The 22,292-nt window shown below is 40.0% G+C and overlaps 2 protein-coding genes across 7 annotated transcripts in view; both read right to left on the bottom strand.

The window, feature by feature from the left end:
* Positions 1-2,577: 2,577 nt before the first annotated feature.
* On the bottom strand, positions 2,578-15,085 carry CTSK (cathepsin K). The gene is made up of 8 exons (XM_044239109.1): positions 13,680-15,085; positions 12,071-12,194; positions 11,270-11,392; positions 11,029-11,184; positions 9,872-10,090; positions 5,349-5,514; positions 5,000-5,105; positions 2,578-3,134 (listed from the first exon to the last, which is right to left on the bottom strand). The coding sequence occupies exons 2-8, from the start codon at positions 12,191-12,193 to the stop codon at positions 3,035-3,037; spliced, it is 993 nt and encodes a 330-aa protein (XP_044095044.1). The 5' UTR covers position 12,194; positions 13,680-15,085; the 3' UTR covers positions 2,578-3,034.
* A 93-nt stretch (positions 15,086-15,178) lies between these two features.
* ARNT (aryl hydrocarbon receptor nuclear translocator) overlaps positions 15,179-22,292 on the bottom strand; it is a 69,858-nt gene continuing 62,744 nt past the window's right edge. For 3 of the 6 annotated variants that reach the window (XM_044239103.1, XM_044239106.1, XM_044239107.1), the window contains 8 exons: positions 20,747-20,857; positions 20,536-20,608; positions 20,253-20,364; positions 19,974-20,076; positions 19,443-19,590; positions 18,475-18,637; positions 17,934-18,100; positions 15,179-17,202 (listed from right to left, as the gene is read on the bottom strand). In XM_044239103.1, the coding sequence (XP_044095038.1) occupies positions 17,113-17,202; positions 17,934-18,100; positions 18,475-18,637; positions 19,443-19,590; positions 19,974-20,076; positions 20,253-20,364; positions 20,536-20,608; positions 20,747-20,857 (967 nt within the window). In that variant the 3' untranslated portion in view covers positions 15,179-17,112. The remainder of the gene's footprint in view (positions 17,203-17,933; positions 18,101-18,474; positions 18,638-19,442; positions 19,591-19,973; positions 20,077-20,252; positions 20,365-20,535; positions 20,609-20,746; positions 20,858-22,292) is intronic. The other 3 variants (XM_044239108.1, XM_044239104.1, XM_044239105.1) reach the window with 2 other exon arrangements.

Below are 22,292 nucleotides of genomic sequence, written 5' to 3'. Positions count from 1 at the left end.
TTGGCTCTCCCCATTGCTTGGCCCCTTATTGGTCACCCTGCTCTCTGATTGGTCATGTAAATGTATATAAGTGTGTAAACTTGCGGAAATAAAGAGAGAGAAGATACATCTGAACCGGGGCTTCTTGTTGTCCTTGCAGGTCAAGGGTGACAATTTTCTAGATAAGGCTCTATCAACTCTAACCATCATTTTGTAAGTTTTACCTAATGCCAGCAGGCTGGAAGAAATTAGAAATAAAAGTCAGAAAGAAAGGGGTAAAATTTACCTCTGTGGGTGATAAACTTGTGTATTCAAAAAAAATCCAAGAGCATCAACTGTAAAATGTATAAACAAAAACAGAATTCAAGGTAAGGTATCTGGTATAAAAACTAAAATAACAGAAATCAACAGCTTTCAAACATACATCTAATTAGAAATTATGTTGGGAAAAAAACCATTTAAACTGCAAAAGTTAAAAAAAAAAACCTGCAAAAAAAATAATAATAAAAGGTAAACATCCTGGGTTGCAAAAAAGGTTAGCAAGAAATGAGCAATATCTTTAAGGGCACAAAAGAGTACTTTAAAAAATATAAAGGCATTTCTTATTCTTACATAGGAAGAGTCAGTAGTAAAAGGAGGTCAGTTCTCCCTAATTAAGATATAAATTAAACGTGATCTAAATAAAAATACTAGTGGGATTTTTGAGAGATTGACAAGCTGATTCTCTAGAACACATGGAAAAAGTAAAAAGCAAGACTATTCAGGAAGAATTCTAGAAGAGGAAGGTGATAGGGGAAGACTAACCCATTAGATATGAAAACACAGTATAAATGTGTGATACTGGTCAAGTATAGATATATGTATTAATGTAGCACAATAGAAAATCTAGGTATATATATTCAAATACATACAGGAACAGAGTACATTTGTTGTCTACATATCTGTACAAAGGGAAATTCTGAAGGATGTTCTTTAGGCCTAAGGAAAAAAAATGCCAGATCAAAATAACACAACAGTGTGGATTTGCTCAGTTGGGAGTCAGACATCTCTCAGGCTCATCTTTAGCACTTTCAAAGCTCAACAAAAACTTCTTGCAGATTGCTGAACGTTCTCTCTCATGCCTACACATTGGAATATGCTATTCTTTGGGCCTGGAAGGGACCTTTTCCCACCTTCCCATCTGCCAAACTCATACTTAACCTTCAAAGAAGTTCAGGAGTCATTCTTCTGTGCAGTACTTTTTCTTTGAGAAGAAGTAGAATATGTGCAGTGTCTCCTAAATGTTGACTTTTCTTCACAATTTCTTGCATCTCCATTTTGTTCTCCATCTGTTATTTGTTCTTTACACCACTGCCTGCCAGAAGGATGTTGCTAAAATACAGATATGATCATGTCTATCTCCAGCTCAAAAATATTTATTGCCTACTACATGCCTGTGTATTTAAAATATGAAGTTCTTGAGACATGGAAGGCATTCAAGGCCTTCCAGGACTTAACTCCAATCCACTTTGCTCACCTCAGTTCTACTATAGATGCCTTCTCACCTAACTCTTGGGTCACACCAGCCCTCACCATTCCTGCAGCTCTCTAGGTGGCTCTGTTCACCCAAAACTTTCTGCCTGATATTCCCTCCTTCCCTCCACCCTATCCCCACACCCATCTTTTCTGTCCATTCAGATCTTTCAAAGCTCTGTTCTCATTGAAGCCTCATCTAAAATCCTGTTAACAACTAGTGATTCATTCCTGGGCTTGCATAATTAGTTATTTATTTCATTATGGGTGGTGTTAGTTGATTATATGTCTGTTATTAGTCTATAACATTCCTGAGGTCAGAGCCATGTCTTACTAATTTGTTTCATCCTCTTACCCTTAAATACACTGCTTACCACAGGGTAATAAATATTTATATACAAAAATAAATAATTTTTGTGTAGAATGAAACAAAATAGTGCCTGACACCTGATAAGTATTGCATAAATGTGAACTCTTTCTAGTGCTGATAATAGGTGTTCAATAAACATTTTGTGAAAAATGGCAAAGCTGGATGCACTGATTTATTATTAGCCACTTTCTCTTAGAGTTAATACTGTTTGGAAACCATTATAAAGAGTTTTAGTTTCTTCTTTTGATGACAGCAAATGTTGAGACTGTAGAACCTCAGAAAAGGCCTTAAGATATTTTTCAAGACCCAGGTTTATATGTCACTTAATCTAGTTCCCCTACAGACAGAACTAAATGCTGAAGTCTCCTTATATCCATGGAATCCCTGAAATTTAGAAAGCTCTTAGTATATAGTAAGCACTTCATAAATGTTGGTTGAAAAAGTGAACAAATAAATGAGTTAGGATGAACTGTTTTTGTGAGAGACTCTCCAAGCAAACTGGGAGCACATCAAATATAAGGAATGTATTGTTTTGTTTTGTTTTGTTTTAAAGTTTTATTTATTTAAACAGCCTTTACACCCAACATGGGCTCAAACTCACAACCCCAAGATGAAGAGTTGCATACTCCCCTGACTGAGCCATCCAGGTGCCTTCGAAATATGTTTTTTTCCCCATCTTTCTGTCTCCAGCACCTAGCAAAGTATCTGACACAAAATGAATGTTTACTAAATAGGTATTTATTAAATTAGAGATAAGAGATAAATACTTGGCTTACTTTAAAAATGCAAAGAAGGAAAAAACACATTTCTTGTATCACATAAACGTGTACCAAAGATCTATGAATTGGGGTGGAAAACATAGAAATTTCTATCTTTAGAATATAGAAGAAGTGAACTTGGAGACTGAGAGGTCGGGTCACCTTAGTCTTCTAGGTGGTTAAAGCTAATTACACACTATGAATGAGAATCTTTCTAGGGAAATTCCTACTGTGGCCACACTGAAAAATAAAGGCCTTGGATGGAGAGAAGGAAAGTAGTAGGGGTGTCCCTTGAAGCACAAACGGAGAAACTGAATGGACAATCTCTATATTGCTACATCTGCTCCAAATTACATCAGAATGTCGCACCATCGTGGAAGGAACGGGAAAGCAGGATGAGGTTGGCTGGCTGAAGTCACATCTTGGGGAAGCTGGCCAGGTTGGCAATGCCACAAGCGTTGTTCTTGTTCCGAGCCATGAGGATATAGCCTTTGTTTCCCCAGTTTTCTCCCCAGCTGTAGGACCAATGAAGGAAAATACTTAGTACCCTCAGTTTATTTATTCATTAAAACACTTATTATTGTGCTAGGTACTGATGGTATAAAAAATGAATAAAACAGTTTTTACCTTTGAAGAGTTTAAAGAAAAGGAATGGAGAGAAGGCATAATGCTATAGGCCTCAAAGGAGAGATTGCTTATAATCAAGAGATCAAAAAAGGCTTAATTCAAGAGGTAGCATTTGAAGTGAGCCCAAAGACTGGGTAGACCTTCACAAATGGGATGCCAGCAGAGGAATATTAAATGAATACTAGAGTCAGGAAAGTATGGGACATGTATTAAGATCATGTGGCTGAAACATAAGGTGTCTGACAGGGTATAATAGGAGATATGTCTGGAAAGGTAAGTTGAGATCGGCCTGAAGAGTTTGGCTCTGTGGCCCATCCTAGTGCAGGAGACACTGAAAGTTTCAGATTGGGAGTATAATATGGTCCAATTTGTGTTTAAGGAAGCGTGATCTTGAAAACACGAGTCTAGAGCATAAGAAAGGGTGATCTTGGTCTTAGTGGGTAAAGCCAATAGAAGAGATGAATGAAACTGTGAGAGTGATTTAGATTGCTAAGGAAAGAAGTGGAGAGAATGGAAGATAAGGGGGTGTGGACAGGAGACTGCTCTATGTATCTTCCCAAATTGTTTTCATGAGTTTTCTTTTTCCCCCAACCAGCAAATTCTCCTAGCCCAATACATTTTACTTTAGACCTGTACCCTACTCCTATTCCCTTCTCTAGGGGTCTCCAGTGATGCTGATCCTGCTTAAGTATGTCCCTTCTTCCTCCCAGCAATCTTGGATGAAGGCTCTACCCTTGGCACCAGACGAGGAAAGGACAGAGTAAGTACTTGGGGCTGGGAGTCGAGAAAGAGAGGACATAGGACAGAAGCTGTAGGAGAAGGAGCACCTTCTAAGAAAGGTACTCAGGTTCAGCTTTAGTTGAGACTGTGATCTACACCATCTACCCTGCCAGTCCTCCAGGCAGCACCCCACTTGCTTACAGCACTGTTTTGGCCTATGAACGCCCCAGCGTCTAGGACTCCTATCCCCTGGAGGCACCAAGGACAAAAAGTTTAGTTTGTTGCTGCCGGGCTGGTACTGGCCAGTGAGGAAGCGAAAGCATGATTCTCATTAAGTCTGCCCTCTAAAGTAACAAGGGGCTAAAGAGAAATGGGGAGCTAAAGTATTGTGTAGTTTTATTTATTCCTAATAATAGGGAAGGAAACATTAATTTTTGTTGTTGTTACATCTATTTTCCAAAAAATGTTTCTCTTCACAAACTTCAAAATCTGTGGGCAGATTTATATATATATAAACATATAAACAAACACACACACACACACACACACACACACACACACTTATCCTAAGTATACTTGGACAGGCAAAAAGTTGCACAAGAAGATACTAAACCTTTACATTGGTTCCCTACTGCTTTCAAACAGACTGATGATGGAAAGCTTCCTAAGAAATTGATCACATTATAGAAAAAAACCTACATAATTCCAAAGCTCCTGCTGGTTTCTTGGTGCTATTGTATGTTCTGGTTAGTTAGGTCTGTCTTTCTTAGGGAGCTGTGAGATCACTGAAGGCAAACATTCTGTTCATTTCTGTACAACTAAGCACCCTGCATGTGGAGCAGCCACCCAACACATACTCTAAGTACTACTGTCCAGCCATTAAATGCTAGAATTAATAACCTCTAATTGGGAAGGGACAACTAAAAAGGCTGAAACGACTTTCTCTTGAAGTGAGAGAAATACTGGGAAGTTGCAGTTGAGGTTGAGTGTTATGAGGGTGACTGCGTGACAAACTTAGTATGCCCATCATTACCTGTTTTTAATGATCCAGTGCTTGTTTCCTTTCTGGACGCCATATCCCACTGCCAACACTGCATGGTTTAGGTTATCGCTATTACAGTTTTCATCGTAGTACACCCCTAGGAAACAAACTATCAAGGTGAAGCTTTCTGCAGTTCAAGGGCCACCCAGTAGAGTCCTGCCCTGTCAGGAGGAGCTGTGACAGAGAGATATGCTGCACTGTAGCAGCAGTTCCGTTTCCCCAGGCCAGACTCAGTCTAAATGTGAAAACCAAGTACTGCAAATGCTCAGTGGCCTTCAAGAAGCTGCCAAGCCACATCATAAGAGAGGGTTGATTGTGCTCTCTAGGAACAGCTCCTTACCTTTGCTGTAAAACTGGAAGGAGGTCAGGCTTGCATCAATGGCCACAGAGATGGGTCCCACTCGGGCCACTGCCCTCTTCAGGGCCTTCTCATTCCCCTCAGGGATCTCTCTGTACCCTTTGCACTTAGCTGCCTTGCCTGTTGGGTTGTACATACAACTTTCATCCTGGAAAAAAATGAGGTTAAAACAGGACTAGGACAAAGCAGCAGGCCAGGAACTGGTGGCTGAGAAACTCCACCAATGCTCTAAGTGATGTCAGTGAACTGACAGCGGCGGCACACCTAGAGTCTTTATAGAAGGTCTGTTCTCTCCTCACCATTTTAGACAGCTATAAAAAAAGAATATGAAGGGACGCCTGGGTGGCTCAGTTGGTTAAGCAGCTGCCTTCAACTCAGGTCATGATCCCAGCGTCCTGGAATCAAGTCCCACATCGGGCTCCTTGCTCAACAGGGAGCCTGCTTCTCCCACTGCCTCTGCCTGCCACTCTGTCTGCCTTTGCTCACTCTCTCTGACAAATAAATAAATAAAATCTTAAAAAAAAAAGAATATGAAAACTGAATACCTTGCACATACACAAAAATTAGCTCTGGGTGGTTTTAAACAAATGTGAACGGAAACACTGTAAAACTTAATAGAGAGAAAATTTTTATTCCCTCAGGGTGGGAGAGGGATTTCTGCAACAAGGTGCTTTTAAAAGCACAGATCATCTTCTGGCCATGTAGTATGTGTAAGCCTCAGATGTGAGGGAGTCACCAGCTGCTCGGTGGGGAGGAGGCCAAAGCCAAGCTAGAATGAACTTAAATTACTGTATTATCTGACTGTTGCTCTATCAGATCTCTTTTTAAGTTTTATTTTTCTTTACCTCCCTCCATTCATTCATGTGTTCATATGAGAAGTTCTTTTAGTTTTATATAACAGCTGCTTTTAAAAAAGTAGATACATGCTATAAAGTAGATAAACACTCAAGATACAGAATATTAAAAAAATAGAATATGGGTGTGCCTGGCTGGTTCAATCAGTAGAACATGTGACTCCTGATCTTGGGGCTGGGAGTTCGAGTCCCATGTTGGGTGTGGAGATTACTTAGAAACAAAATCTTAAAAAAATAATAAATAAAAAAATAAAAATGGAATATGTGTCGTATATGGCTCATTCTTCACTTTAATTGATTATGAGACCAAAATCATTCCACACTGCTCTCAAATGCCGAAGAGATCATTTGAAGGGCCAGGAGAATAGAAATTAGAAGTCAGATGCCACTTCTCTTCCAAATTAAGGTTTCAGATATTAAGTAAATTTCATTTAAATTATTCAAACTCTCTGAGCTATTAAACTGTCTCTCAACAGACTGATGAATATAATACCATTTAATCGATATAAGCTGTCAATGGATGAGTAATCAATTATTAGTTCTGATGGTGTTTAATTTCTTTTTCTTTAACATGGCTACATAATCCTTTAAATTGGCTGCCTGGATTAATGAATATGGAAAAAACTGTAAACACAGACCTGGTTTGGGGTGGGGTTTTTCTGTATATACTATTGGAATTTAATTTTTTTAAAGATTTATTTATTTGAGAGAGAGAGAGCATGAGTGGGATGGGCATAGGGAGAGAGAGTAAAAGTCTCAAGCAGACTACACGCTAAGTGTGGAGCCTGATACAGGGCTCAATCTCATGACCCTGAGATCATGACCTGAGCCAAAACCAAGAGTTGGACACTCAACTGACTGTGCCACAGGTGCCCTGGGATTTAAATTTTTTATATCAAGTGACAACAAAAAGTTGTCAAAAGAATATTTAATAATTTAAAAAAGAATATTTTGGGGTGCCTGGGTGGCTCAGTGGGTTAAAGCCTCTGCCTTCGGCTCAGGTCATGATCCCAGAGTCCTGTGATTGAGTCCCGCATCGGGCTCCCTGCTCAGCAGGGAGCCTGCTTCTCCGTCTCTCTCTGCCTGTCTCTCTGCCTACTTGTGATCTCTTGTGATGTCTGTCAAATAAATAAATTAATTAAAAAAAAATAAAAGAATATTTTGGGGCACCTGTGTGGCTCAGTTGGTTAAGTGTCTGTCTTCACCTCAGGTTATGACCTCAAGGTCCTGGGATTGAGCCCTACATTGGGCTCTCTGTTCAGGAGGAAATCTGCTTCTCCCTCTCCCTCTGTGGTCATGTGTGTGTATTCTTTCTCTCTCAATCTCAAATAAATAAATCTTTAAAAAAAAATAAAATAATAAAAAAGAATATTTGCCACATTCGGGTTATTTCACTGATGTCTGATGTTTTCAGAATTTAAAAGCTCATCTGTTAGGGTAGTTTTAGTGTGGTGCCTTACAGTAAGTAGCAGCTCCAGAATTCACACATGGACTCAGGACCCAGGAGTTCTGAAAATTGTATATGGATTAAAGAAATTTTTTTTTTTTAGGTTCAATCTCCAATTTCTCTGCCTTGTATGCCCGATAGTTAAAAAACCGCAACATGGAATAAAAATGGGATTAAATTTACAAATTAATGTCTGTTTTGGTGTAGCCAATGTCTACAAAAATGTGTTGCAGTAACTTTACTATATAGGTTGTTGAGTATCCAGTGAAATGGATTTGTTCAGTCATTTACATTAATGAGCATTTATTATAACAGACATCATTTGATATGACTAAACATGAATGAATAAAACTTACTGCCCCTGGATTTTTTTTAAAGGCACTAATTACAAAGGAAAATAATTTTAGGGTGTCTGGGTGGCTCAGTGGATTAAAGCCTCTGCCTTCAGCTCAGGTCGTGATCCCAGGGTCCTGGTACTGAGTCCCGCATCGGGCTCTCTGCTCAGCGGGGAGTCTGCTTCTCTGTCTCTCTCTGCCTGCCTCTCTGCCTACTCGGGATCTCTGTCAAATAAATAAATAAATAAATAAAATCTTAAAAAAAAGAAAAGAATTTTACTAGCCTGAAATTAAGAACTTTTCTGAGTTGAAAGAATGTTCACCTAAAACACAAACAGTACTTGTATCCAGATATCTTTTTAAAATTCTTAAAAATCAGTGAGAAAGAGAAAAACAACCTAATTAAAAATGTGCAAAAGATATTAGCAGTCAATTCACTGAAGAAATGCAGATGACCAAATAAACATACTAATGAAGATGGGAATCAGTGGGAATTCTTATATACTCCAGGTGGGAATATATATGTTTCCAAACACTTGGGTAAAACAATTAGTTATTATCTAGTAAGGCTGAAGATGCAGGTACCCCAAGACTCAGACAAATTCTGTTCCAAGGTATTATATTTTACTAAAGAAAATTTTGCATATTTACATAGAAGACATGCTGGAAATGTTTGTAGGGGTGAACAGTAGATAAATCTTGGAGCTGTTACATCTTGGAGCTGTTACATAGCGGTGAATTTGCACATGCTATTTTATCTCCTTCAGTGTCACTTTCCTCACCTATAAAGTGAGGATAAGTTTACCTTACATGCCTGTTATGAAAATTAAGTGAGAAAATAAACTAAGCACATGGCTTAGTACATAGGAGCCATCAATCTTTTTTTTTTTTTTTAAGATTTTTATCTATTTACTTGAGAGAGGGAGAGTGAGTGAGAAGGAATGAGGGGGTGGTAGAAGAACAAGTAGACTCCTCTGAGCACAGAGCCTGAAAAAGGCTTGACCCCAGAACCCCAAGATCATGACCTGAGCGGAAGTCAGATGCCTGGGCAACTGAGCCACCCAGGTGCTCCATAACCATCATTCTTATTACTCAAACTTGCTATCTCTGCTTCAAAAGCTTCTGTTGCAAAAGCCCTATGTAATCCTATTATCTATCAACCCCATGTATATAAAAGTCCTTAAATCTTCCTTTTAGATAACAAGGATCTCCGTCCTATTACTAAAGGAGGAAGTGAATTTATCTCTAAAGTTAAAAACAAGGGGCACCTCGGTGGCTCAGTGGGTTAAAACATCTGCCTTCACCTCGGGTCAATGATCCCACGGTCCTGGGATGGAGCCCTGCACTGGGCTCTCTGGGGAGCCTGCTTCCTCCTCTCTGCCTGCCTCTCTGCCTACTTGTGATCTCTGTCAAATAAAAAAAAAAAATTTTTACAGTTAAAAACAAGTATGAAGCAACTTGTGTTTTCTCTCATTTTGTACATGTCAGAATGTTAACTTACATAATTTACGTAACAGTCCCCAAACCCTTGCTGGGATCATGCAAAATAAAAGCACATGATTCAGTGAATTAGTGTGGCAGGTTTGGGATATGTGATGGGAGTGGAGGAGGCATACTCAGATGTCTGTGGGGTCACCTGTGCTCTGTTTTTTCCAGGGAAAAGAGATGGATAGAGTTATGGTGGCCTAAGCTCCCCAAATCTCCTGGGCTGTGACAATCTTCCTGGCCTTCTATGGGAAATTACCCTGTCAAGAAGGCAAGATAGGGGAACAGAAAACAAGGTTTCTGGAATTGTTTCCAGTACAAAATATCTTGTTGGGGGAATAAGGAGGCATTACTGAGCTGTGTAACCATGTGGTACGGTCTCACCTGTCCCACATATGGGTAAGCATCTTCAGAGTCAATGCCTCGATTCTTCTGCACATACTGGAAGGCATTGGTCATGTAGCCCCCTCCACAGCCATCATTTTCAGAAACACAATCCACCAGGTTCTGGGGACTCAGATTTAACAGTTTGCCAGTTTTCTTCTTGAGTTGGCCCTCCAGGGCACCCACAGAGCTAAAAGCCCAACAGGAACCACACTGACCCTGAGAGGCATAACAGAACAATGATCAGTCACTACTGTTCACCTTTTTGGTTCTTCCCTCTAAACTGCCTGATGAAATTCCAGCATACATGTCCTCCTTTCTGTTCCTATTTCCCTTTGTTTAGTATTTGTTACATTTTTCTATTGTTTTTATTTGCATTGATAACTGTTGTTACCATTGTTACCATTAGCTGTAGTGGAGCAGAACTTTGCAACCCACAAGATATATGATCTCCGGGAAGTTCTAAACTTCTCTGTGCCTTATCTGTAAAATGTGGATAATTGCTCAATTATGGATTATGGAGATTTAAAAAGTCAATTCATGTAGAGGATTTAGAAATTTCTGACACACAACAATCTCTCAAAAAGTGCTGTTACGATTAGTAATTGTTCAGCTAGATTATATATTTTTTTCCCCTCTCTATTCTATTTTTTAGGACTGAGGATTTCTTGAGGACACGGGTTATGTCTTAGTCATCTTGAGTCTCCACTGCCTAGCACTATATCTGGTAGGTTCTGAAACAGATGTGTTTGTTGGATGAATGTTAAATTAGCTGATGATCTGGTTAATATAATTATCATTGTTAAGGCTGAGGGAAAAGCAGCGTTCTCCTGCTGGTGAGAGTGTTAAGATCATAAAAAAATTTTTTTGGAAATGATTGTCTGTGACCTAGCAGCTCCAATGTTAGGGTTTATTTTGCATAAATATTTGCACATGTACATGAAAACATATGCACAAGGGTGCTTACAGAAATACTACTTGTAAAAAAGAAAAAGATAGGAACAACATATATGTACAAAAATAGGTGATGACTTGAACAGGTTATATTCTCTTGGCATTGGGAGAGATCCTTTAATTCCTTGCCTTCTCTTCCTAGTTCCTTCCTACTTAAAGAAGAAAAAAGCAGAAAGAGATCATGCCAGGAGAAAGGAGGGTACCTGGTTCTTGACAGGAGTAACATATCCTTTCTTTCGATAATCAATGGAGTCTGGAGCTCTGCTTTCCCAGTCTGGGATATAGAGGCTATCATTACTGCGGGAATGAGAGGGAGGTACTTTGAGTCCAGTCATCTTCTGAACCACCTCTTCACTGGTCTGGGATAAAGAACAAAAAGGCAAAGCATTAGCAGAGAACTAAGGCAAACAGGGCAAGTAGGCCGGGAGCTGAGGTTTAACTCACCATGTCCCCCAAGTGGTTCATGGCCAGTTCATATGTATGGACACCAAGAGAGGCCTCAAGATTATGGATGGAAATGTGCTTCAAGTTTTTTTCCCAAATTAAACGCCGAGAGATTTCATCCACCTAAACAGAAAATAGTCAGTATTCGCACACAGTATCTTGTGTATAAAGTTACATAATACTGCAGAGATTTTAGGAGAAAAGATGAAACTTAGAATCATGCAGAATTTGTAGTCTAGTTGGGGAACTCACCATGGGATTATTAAGAGCATACAGAAAGAAATATGCAAACAAATACAAAAAATAGAATGCAAAGCTCTGGAGAGATGTATAGGAAATTGCTTAAAGGGATGCCGGGGTGGCTCAACCAGTTAAGCTTCTGCCTTTGGCTCAGGTCATGATCCTGGGGTCTTGGGGTCCTGGGATCAAGATCCGTAACTGGGCTTCTTACTCAGCACAGTCTGCTTCTCCCTCTGCCTCTGCTACTCTCTCTCCCTCCCTCCCTTCCTATCAAATAAACAAATATTTTTAAAAATTGCTTATGGATAAATAGCATTAATCTGAGAAGTCTTCCCCAAAGAGAAATGTGACAGTTATAAAGGCCAGAACTCGAGGGAGGGTGAATCAAGGAGTAGGAATGAAACTATATGTTGAGTTAGAGAACAGGAGCAGGTTTGCTTGGTTGGAGAGGTTAAGGTATTCAGACTGAAGAATGGAGACTGAAGAATGGAGTCTGGAAGCTAAGACTGGAGGTCTCAAGTTCCAGCTCCCGACCATGCTCCCCTCCAGACCCCCGATCACCTTGTTGTTGTACTGCTTGCCATAGGTCTTCTTCCATAGCTCCCACTGGGTGTCCAGTATCTCCTCAGGATATAGAGCAATGCTTGCCATGGGCAGCAGCAGAAGAAACTTGAGCCCCCACATCCTAAGGAAGGGGATAGTTAGGGGAGATTTTGTATGCCAAGGGGTTCATAGCCTGGCTTGGGATGAGGAAATAGCTGGAGCTATATTCCCAGACAGGTGGTTCTTAACCTTTGGGAGTCACAAACTCTTTTGAGAAGCTAATAAAATTTTGTAATCCATCATAGTCCCACTCATCTGAAAAATGCACACACTCACAGTAATTCTGGGGAATTCATGAACCCAAAGATAAGAATGCCTTCCTTGGGACCATGATGCAAAGGAAAACAAGGATTTATAAAGAAGGAATACAAAGAATTGAGGGTGATTTGGATATGATAAAACAATGATAGAAGGATCTGGGTTTGGACTGGGTGCTGATACATCTGGTTCCAAGTATTTTGACCTAGGGAGATCTCTCGCTCTCTCTCACACACACACACGCACAGAAAACCAGAAACGGGGTAGGAAATGGACAATCAGAATGGACTCAGCACCTTTCTCCTCTAATGTCCCCTGCAGACTTGAAGGAGAGGTACAAGGTTGGAGGTTAGAGGGGGATTGGAAAATACACAAAGGAGAGACTTCCAGCTAAGTTTTGCTACCTAACCTATTTCTTCAATGCATTTACTCCCTACCCCAAATTCTGATACTTCCCAGATCTTGCCAGGAGAGGACTGGGAACAGCTGACAGTATTTCTTATTCTCTAGATGTTTACTGTCTCCTTAGTCTTACGCATTTCTTCCTCCTTTCTCTTTCTGCTCGCTCCTCAGGCAGGAAACTGCCCCTAATCTCAACCAGATGCTGTGGGCAGGGAAGTTTTTCTTTCTTTTCCTGACAACAAAAAACCTCTGTAATTGCCTCACAGGATAGAAAGCTTCAGAACTAAAGTTTGTTAGAATGTTAAGATAAAAAAGCAGGTTCTATGATCATTAAATGCACAGCTTTTCAGAAGTTTACTCTAGTTTCACTCATTTCTTACAGCGGCTTGCTTAATTCTGTGTTTTCCATTTTAAGAACAATTTGCAGTCTGAAATAAGTTATACAGCTTGCATTTTTGAATTTACAGTCCCATTTTTGTATAAGCTTTGCAGACTGGCAAAACATTCAACAAGACATTTAATATCTGGAGTTGTTAAGGGCTTTGAGACAGTAGAAAAGCACATGGGGCACCAGTTCTCCTCCCTGCTAGTAAGTTAACCCTTCGGTAACTTCGGCCAAAACAGAAAACCCTGCAAGGAGAGGCTACTCTGTAAGGGATGGGCAAAGGAATCCCTATAGCCTTAGCTTTCACTAACAACTATGTATACATAAATAAAAATCATAGCAGGAATCCTAAAGATTTCCAGGCATATTTGGCCAGGAAATGACCTAAGATGGGCATATTGTTTTCACCTACAAAACCTACAAATCTCAACCATATCCCCAAGTCATTACATTCCTAATACCCCTAAAATGGAGAAAGGGAGGGAAGAGAAACTAAATGATCTAGCAAGTAGAAAATGTTACCTGCTGATAGGAATCTGCTCTGGGCTCCGTTCGCTGGGGAGTGTAGATATGTGGGCGGATGACTAGGGGTGCTGGATTTATTCCATCAGGATTGCGGAAGTCAGTTTCAGCTGTGGGCTGGAAAATTTGAATAGAGGAGGGAGGCGGGGAAAGAAATGCTGAGAGGAGCAGGGTTGGGGAAGGAAGGAGGCAGCGGATTTGCAATGTTTCTGTGTCCGTGTAGTGTGTGCGTGCCAGGGTCGAAAGTTGCTAGGTATTTAGTTTTACGGGACTGTCCTTGAGAGCAAACAAAAAAAGACTTCAATACACATTACACAACTTGGGGCTTACCTTCGCTTGGATGGTTAATAAGACACAGTCCTGGTCTCCCCCATCCTTCTTTATTATATAGTATTTATTATATTGGGGATTACATCTTCTCCTGTCCTTTTCCTTTTATCACCCATCCCTCCAACTTTGAAACCTTAGTTTTCCAATTTGTGTCTGACCCTCACAGCAAGGATGAGGGAATAAATAAAAAAGACTAGAAAAGAATATGTAGGAAGCCAAAGGCTCCAAAATGACTTGTAGTTTATAAGCTTGTTGGCTAAAAGTTGTCAGTAGCTTTCCCAGCCTAATATGATGCTGCTGAGGAAGGATATGCCTAAGAAGTCCAGATGAAACTGGTTCTGAAAGTAACAAAAAAACTATCACTCCTAGTTATTAATGACTTGACTTGAATCAGTGCCATTAAACGCTGACAAACTCACATGTGACTTCTTTGTTGCTAAAATTCTCAGATGGTGGGATGCCTGATGAACATTATCTGTTTCAATTATTAAAATCCCTGATCCAAGACCAGTCATGTGAGCTTCTCCAAATAATTCCCCCAACATCCAAGCATGTGACAGATCATAAGAGTCTAGTTCAGTACCTAAACCACATCCCCAAACTCCCATTTTCTTCCATAAACAGAGATGGGGGAAGAGGAAAAGATAGTCCTTGGAATAGAAAAGATAATACATAGGACAGATTCAGTTTCTAGCTGGACTGCATACACAAACCCTCAAGAACATAAGTTTATGCCTGTAAGTTTTAAGATTTGCTAATGAACCATATGCTCCTGGAGGGAAACCAAGTCCAGACCTGAATAGTTTAAATTTCCCCATCCCTAATTCCTTTTAATCCAGGAGAGCAAGGCATACTGGAGAGAAGGAAACCGATGTGCCAGACAGATCTCAAGTCTGCTCTGGAGGACTTGGGCAATTCCCCAACCCCCATCTCATGGTCAGATGTCCCTGCTGATTTTACTCAGAATGAGTCAGGATCAGGAGGACACTCAAGGAGTGCTGAGTGATCAGAGCCCTATGATTTCTGAATCCTGAAATTACAAACACATTGTGCTTTATGTTTGCATATTTGGAGTTCAAGCTATGGATTCAACTAGTTGTGGGTATTTGCTGTTTATAAGCTGGAAAGGAATAATAAAGCCGCAATCAATATCACACGACACAAGAAAGTTTACAAAAGGAAAAAATATTTTGTTTTAAAATCTTTGCTACATGTCATTATTTTCGCCACTGTAAAGCTCAGCACAGATGCCAGCAGTACAGAAATGGCCAACAAGAAAAAAACAAAACAATCAAAAAATAAAACCCTGAAGGAAAAGCAGAAACAAAACCCCCAGAGCATCTTCTCCCTCCCCTCTCCTTCCCCAAAAGCCCTATAATAACTGTACAATATCATAGTCCTGATCACATTTAAAAACAGTCAATTATTAAAAAACAAGGATTCCATTGGAAACTCAACTTTTTGGTTTCTTAAATTGTGATATAAATATACATGTATATGGTATGTGTGCACATAGAATAAAAAAATAAACTGTCTCCTTTTCAACTCCACTACCTGGCACCAGACTGGAGACAAAAGGGAGAAAAACCCAGTAATGATGCTTTCTTAGCCTCTCTAAGGCCATCTGTGCTCCTCAGTCTCCTATGGCTATGTTTAATATGTCTTCTTATTTAATTCAGTCTTGCACTTAAGATACTGGCCTGAGCCAATCAAAAAAAAAAAAAAAAAAAAAAAAGGCTGATACACATGACTGTTACCTGAGGAAGGTAAAGAATGAGAATAATAACTGGTATCTGCATTTTATATGGCTATAGTTAACTCAGTGACCCTGTCAGAATGGGAGTCCAGGCCCCATCTATCCCATGGATTTAATGATAAAGCAAAATCCAATCTTAAGATTGGAGGGAGCAAAAAGGAAGAACGTATATACATCCAGAAAAGACTTAAGTCTCAGTTTCTAGCCAGACTGAATTGAGAATGGGATGAAAGAGGCTACTTTGCAAGAAGGCTTGGTATTTGGTTTGAACTCCAGCAGTGAAGGTATCACTGGGACTGCTAATCCAAGAAGTTGAGTTTCCATGCAGAAATAACCTCTACAGAACACACATCATATGTGATTCTGACAGAAAAATGCAGCAAGTATGGCCAAGTATGGGGTTTTTTGAAAGGGGTTTATCTTCCCACCCTAAACACCTGTAATGTTTGCCGATCTTCCATATAAGGTGAGAGCACCAAAAGTAGGAATGACCCAGCTTTATCACTAAGTATGTTCGATGAGAGACCAACCATATCAACAGAAAACTTTATATATTTGCTTACAGTTGCATACTGGCTGGGCATAGATATAAGTGCAGCAAAGACATTTATTTAAATACTCTTTGGCTGCAATACTAAGTGGATAATACCTAGGAGATTTAACTCCTTAGGACTCTTTGAAGAATACACAGAAAAACAAAGATAAAATCTGGGACAAATTTTGCATAACTCCCTAATAGGGAGAAACAAACAGAGAAACTTATGTGTGCACATACATGCACAAACACACACACACATACACACACACACACACACTCTTTTTCTCTCTCTCTCCCCCTCTTTTTCTCCCTCTCTCACTTCATCACTCACCAGGCAGCAGAAAGAGTCTATACTGACTTCCTGAAGCCCCATATATACCTACCATGCTTCATCGTCCTCAAATATGAGGACATTCCTCCTTTCCCCCACCTTACTCAGAATTTCTTTCCAAAAACAAGCCACAGTATCCAAGGCAAATAGTGGATGTCAGGTTCTCTAACCTGCCTCTTGACCCTAGCACAATCATTTCTGCACAAATCTCTGGTCAGGAGACATAAGGAAAGGCATTCTTAACTTCACCCAGCCTCAGTTTTTCGAAGGATCCCCAAAGCCTTCAGGATTCACCCCATTTCTTCTATAAATGTTATCTCAGAGGCAGGTCAAGGAAAGACCAGAAGGGGCAGGGGATACACATTAGGGGTGAGGGAAGGGAAAGGAGAGGGACTTTTATTCTCTTTACAGAAAGATTTGCTTTTTAAAAACAAACAGTGATTTTTCTCCCCCACCCCTTATCCTCACCCCAATAGTTCTATTCTGAAAAGGAGGGAAACATAGTTAGGTCAGGAAATTCTTCATTGTTGTAGCTGTTGCTCTGGTCTCCCAGCATGGACAGCATCTCCTGGTAAGAGAAACAGAGCAAATCTAGTCACAACCTTAATCCCTTACATTTATCAAGCTTCTTCCCAACATTCCCCTAAAGCATCACCCCTGACCCGACAGAGCTTCTGCGGGGCTGAACTCCCTGAGCCTTCCCTACTCTCAGGAACGCTCTGACTCCTTTAGATAACAATACTGGTTCCTAGTCCCTTCTCTGGCTTCCTCCTACAGTTCCACATTTTCCCTCTTTTCTAGTTTTCCATTATTTTCAAAAGGAGAAAAACCTGCTTGCCCCTATGAACATGTATGGAGTATCTCTTACCCCATTTGTTTTCCACCAAAATCTGTTTTGCCTTCTTTCAACAAGCTCTTCTTTTGTCCTAAGATTGCTTTATGTGTTCTTTCAGTCCCCTCAGGACTTAAACAAATGGGCCTTTATAGGTACAAGCAGTATGTTTATACCCAAGCTACTGTGCCGTGCGAATGTGGCTCTCCTTTAATGGGACTGAGTGACTTCCTTTAACTTCTTTGCATGGTGCTTCACATCACTAACAATGGTCTGGTTTCTGATTAAAGGCTGTGCGGTGTACATCACACAGTAAGTTCCAGTTAATGACATCTATCCCTATATATCCCCAATCTGGCTTCTCCCACATACTCCCAAATACCTCAGTCCTGCTGAGGACTCTGTTTCTGCTCCCTGACCCTTTCTCCTCCAGTTTCTGATTTTCTGAAGTCTTTTCACCCTCTCACCTGGAAGACCTCAGGCTGCCCAGGTTGCTGTGCTGATGGCTGTTGGACATGTTGTTCATTAGAACTCGATCGATGATGAGGCTGCTGGCCCTGCCACTGTGGCCAGACGCCTACACCCTCTGCTGTCCGTGTCTGGAATTGTCCTGTAGTCTGTCCAGTCTCAGGAGCTAGAAATACAGAAAGGACAACCAACCTTAAGCCACTAACTCCACTGGCGAGGACAAACTAGCACACGGATACTTTCTGCTCTTCTGTTAATCAGTGCCTCTTCTACTTCAAAACCCAGCCCCAAATTAATTCTTCTCTGAGTAGCCTTTCCAAAAAGAGTCCTTTGATCATTTAGATTAAATTTGCTCATTATTTAATATATAACTTATATACTTTTACATATGGGCTAAAGTCTTCCTCATGTGGATACATTTTAAATTTCAAATGGACTGTCACTGCACCCAGGACCCAAGAAAACGGTTTTAACTACCAAATCCTTTCTCTTTAGTGGTGTCATTTTCCAGTTTACCCTCCCTTCTCATCTGAAACTTACCAAAGTTGGATCCACGACTGGTGAGACTAGGGTAGGCAGCAGCACCAGGTGATGCAGTAGAAGCACCAGGAAGGGACATGGAGCTGAAGGAGGACGGAGTCTGAAAGTTGCCCACACCAAACTGGGAAGAACGAGTCTTGGCTGTAGCCTGAGTAGCCACCTGCTGAAAGACAGGAAGGGATAGAGAACAAATGGAACATTAACATTATTGCACATGCCATTCCTATAAGTCAACCTTCTGTCAATGACTGGATTCTTTTGAGCCAAGCTCATCACTTATTTCCTACTCTGTATTTCTTCTAATTAATGCCAATTTCCTTTGACCCTACTTTTAGGCAGGTATGACAAAGTGAAAAGAGCAAAGAACTATCTCATACACTGAGAGTTGTGAGAATTTTTCCAGTTTTTATTTTCCTATACATTTCTTATGCAACTGAGATCATACTGCATATAACAATTTTGGAGTCTGCTTTTTGGTTTGGGCTTTCTTACTGAAAATATTGCTGTGCAATATAAGCATATATTAATATATGAAAGAATATTAGCTTTAAGCTTATCATATATAATATATATGATATGAGGCTTTTAACCACTTTTTAAAAAGAAATAGACATCACTGTGTATAAATTATAATTAATGTTCTCCTTTATTCCTTTACTTTCTAGTACAAAATGGAAACTCAGAACTGACTCCTAAATAAATCTATAAATCAAATCTGTTTAACATGTTCTGTGTGAGCAATTCTGAATAAAAGTGAGTATGTGAAAACCACAGACTCTGCGATTTGGGGATTATCTATATTTTTAATTATCTAGCTACTTCCAACAAAAAGAAAAATTGGAAGGTAGGGGGTGGGGGTTGGGGAGAAGTTATCTAAGATAGATGACAATAATTTTACATATGGAAAAAAGCCTAACTAACCAAAGAAAAACTAGTACACAGGGGTTAGACAGAGGAGATGCTTTTACCTGAGCAGAGAAGCCTGGGCGGGTGCTAGGAGTCCAAGCTGGGGCTGCTCCCTGTGGGGCATTGGAGTGGCGGGAAATCTGGGCCAACATCTGCCCTGCAGAAGCTGATGGCTGGATGATGGTTACAGGAGGGGCCAGACCACTACTTCTACGAGTGAACAAATAGTGCAGTAAAAGATTAAAAGGATGTGTTTACTACAAAATCTAGGAATCACAGGACAATCTACTGCTATTACTAGGTCCCCTTTATTTCCCTGGGGTTAAGGAAAAGTTGATAACAAAATTTGGAAAAGATGAGAAAAACTGACAGTCACACACCAATCAGGACACACAAAGATGGAACCTATAACATAGCAACAGGACAGGTGCAAAGAAATAGGAGGAAGAAAAGCAGCTTGCCTCATCTTAAGCCCTACAAATTCTACTGCTTTGTCTAAAATAACCAGAGAAAGCTAGGGAAGAATAAAACTTGGATTTAGCAACTGAATGCCTCAGTTGCCCCATAAAGCAGCACATACATGAGGGGCTCACCTGAAATTCTCTGCCGGCCGGGGGGTAGGAGGGAATGTGTTGCCCTGTGAGAATAGCTGTTGGGTGGCAGGGACAGTGCTGGAGGAGATGCCTTTACTCTGATCTGTGGACCAAAAGGAGTGGTGGGAGGGCCAGTCAAGGGGCTGTAGTACATTAGTTCAGCAAGTTCCTATTTACTCATAAGGTATTATGATTAAGTGGGAAGATGTCAGGCAGCAGCAGGCACATCAGTAAGTGATTGGAATGGGAATTTAAAAGGACAATGAGGAAGAAACATACCTGTATTGATGTTGGAGTAGATTTCGGAAAATCTTGGATCTCTATCCTGGGCAAACAGACCATCTGTCTTCTCGAGGGGCTTGCTGTGTTCTGGCCCTGTGGTTGTCACAGGCTGAACAGAAGTGTGTGGAATACAATGATAAAAATAACCATGAAAGATTTAACATGGCAATTCAATAACCCTAACATTCACATAAAGATGCACATACAATCTAACTGGCACTGGGGGACATTTCTTAAGGAAATGATCATAGTCTTCTTCAAAGACAACACCACCACTTACCTGGGAATGACTGTAGCCAGCCAGTCCATCTCTTGCTGATACCACATCCAGTTCTGTTTGCTGTTGCTGCTGCCTATATATTAAAGGCCAGTGAGGAGAGACAGAATTTTTTTTTTTTAAATGTGGGCAAAGGGCTTAAACCAACAAATGCAACTGCAGATGCTCACTCTCTGGACCACTGATCATTAATGAGTCTTCTACCATTTCTTACCTGGATGCCAACTGCCCTGAGCCCATCTCCAGGGATAAATTAGCTGTGGGACCTAGCTGTGGTCTCTGGATTGTGTTTGACAGTGTAGGCCTTGGTTCCTGGCTGGAGTTCCTGAGAAAATGGAGAGCAGACAGAGCAGAGAAGAAAAAAAGGATCTGACACTGCACATACACCTGTAAAGATTCACTTATAAGTGAGGCAATAACTAATAAATTCCCTGTTGAAGTTTAATCCTTTAAGTAACTTCAATTCAGCAGCTATTTCATACCATAGGCGACAAGGTACAAACAAAAACTATGTCCTGTAGCACAAGGGTTTACCCTGTTTGGGTTCTAATTTTTTTTAGGTATTCGATACCTAATTGGTATATATTGTGGTTTTTTAAAAGCTAAGTAAAAAAACTGACAGTATATATACAAATATTAACAAAGACTCTTTTTGGATAGTGAAAAGTTTTTTCCTTCTCTTCATAGTTTTTCATACTTTCCAAGTTTCTGAAAAAAGTGTTTATTTAAAAATTTGAAGAATTAAACTGGTAGGGAAAACAGTATGTAAAAATAGGGAACACCATTATTTCCAAAAACAAGTTCTTTTTTTTTTTTTTAAAGATTTATTTATTTGAGAGAGAGAATGAGAGAGCGTGAGCATGAGATGGGGGAGGATCAGAGGGAGAAGCAGATTCCCTGTCAAGCAGGAAGCCCGATGCAGGACTCGATTTTGAGACTCCAGGATCATAACCTGAGACAAAGGCAGTTGCTTAACCAACTGAGCCACCCAGGTGCCCCCAAAACAAGTTCTTAAAAGTACTTAAAATTTCAAAATTTAAACAAAATGGAGACACAATACTAGTTATTCTGTAACATAAAGATGCAAAAACAAAAAGAAACCCTAGGAAACTACAGTGACCACAACCTTATACCTGAGTCCTAAGTAAATACAATTTCTAACTCAATCCACTCTGCTATACTAATGAGATAAGAATTGAACCTTAAAGTCCTAAGAGAAGGAGGACACAGATCAATGTTGTCACCAGGTATTATTTATACTTGATAATAATTTCTACGCAGATCTTCAAGAGCTAGGTTCAGGGCCAATTCTATATAGATGGATTAAATGGAAAAGAAGTAACCTGACAAATGACATCTACTGGGATTGTATATTAAAAAAAGTAAGAATATGGAGAAACTGGAACCCTCGTTACACTGCTAATGGAAGTGTAAAAGGATACTGAAGCTTTGGAAAATAGTTTGGCAGTTCCTCAAAGTTACCATGTGACCCAGCAATTCCACTCCTAGGTATATCCAACAGAATAAAAACATATCCACATAAAACTAGTACATAAATGTTCATAGCTGCATTCTACATAGTCAAAAACTAGAAATAACCCAATGCCCATCAACTAATGAATGGATAAAATGTATCCCTGTACAAAGGAATATTATTTGGCAATTAAAAAAAGTACAGATAAATGCTACAACACAGATGACCCTTAGAACATTATACTAAGCAAAAGAGGTCAGTTACAAGGAATTATGTATTGCTATGA

The sequence above is a fragment of the Neovison vison genome, chromosome 2 (genome assembly GCF_020171115.1).
Source record: "Neovison vison isolate M4711 chromosome 2, ASM_NN_V1, whole genome shotgun sequence".
Taxonomy (NCBI): Eukaryota; Metazoa; Chordata; class Mammalia; order Carnivora; family Mustelidae; genus Neogale; species Neogale vison.
The sequence above is the reverse complement of the archived record's forward strand: the minus strand, read 5'-3'. Positions and strand labels throughout refer to the sequence as shown.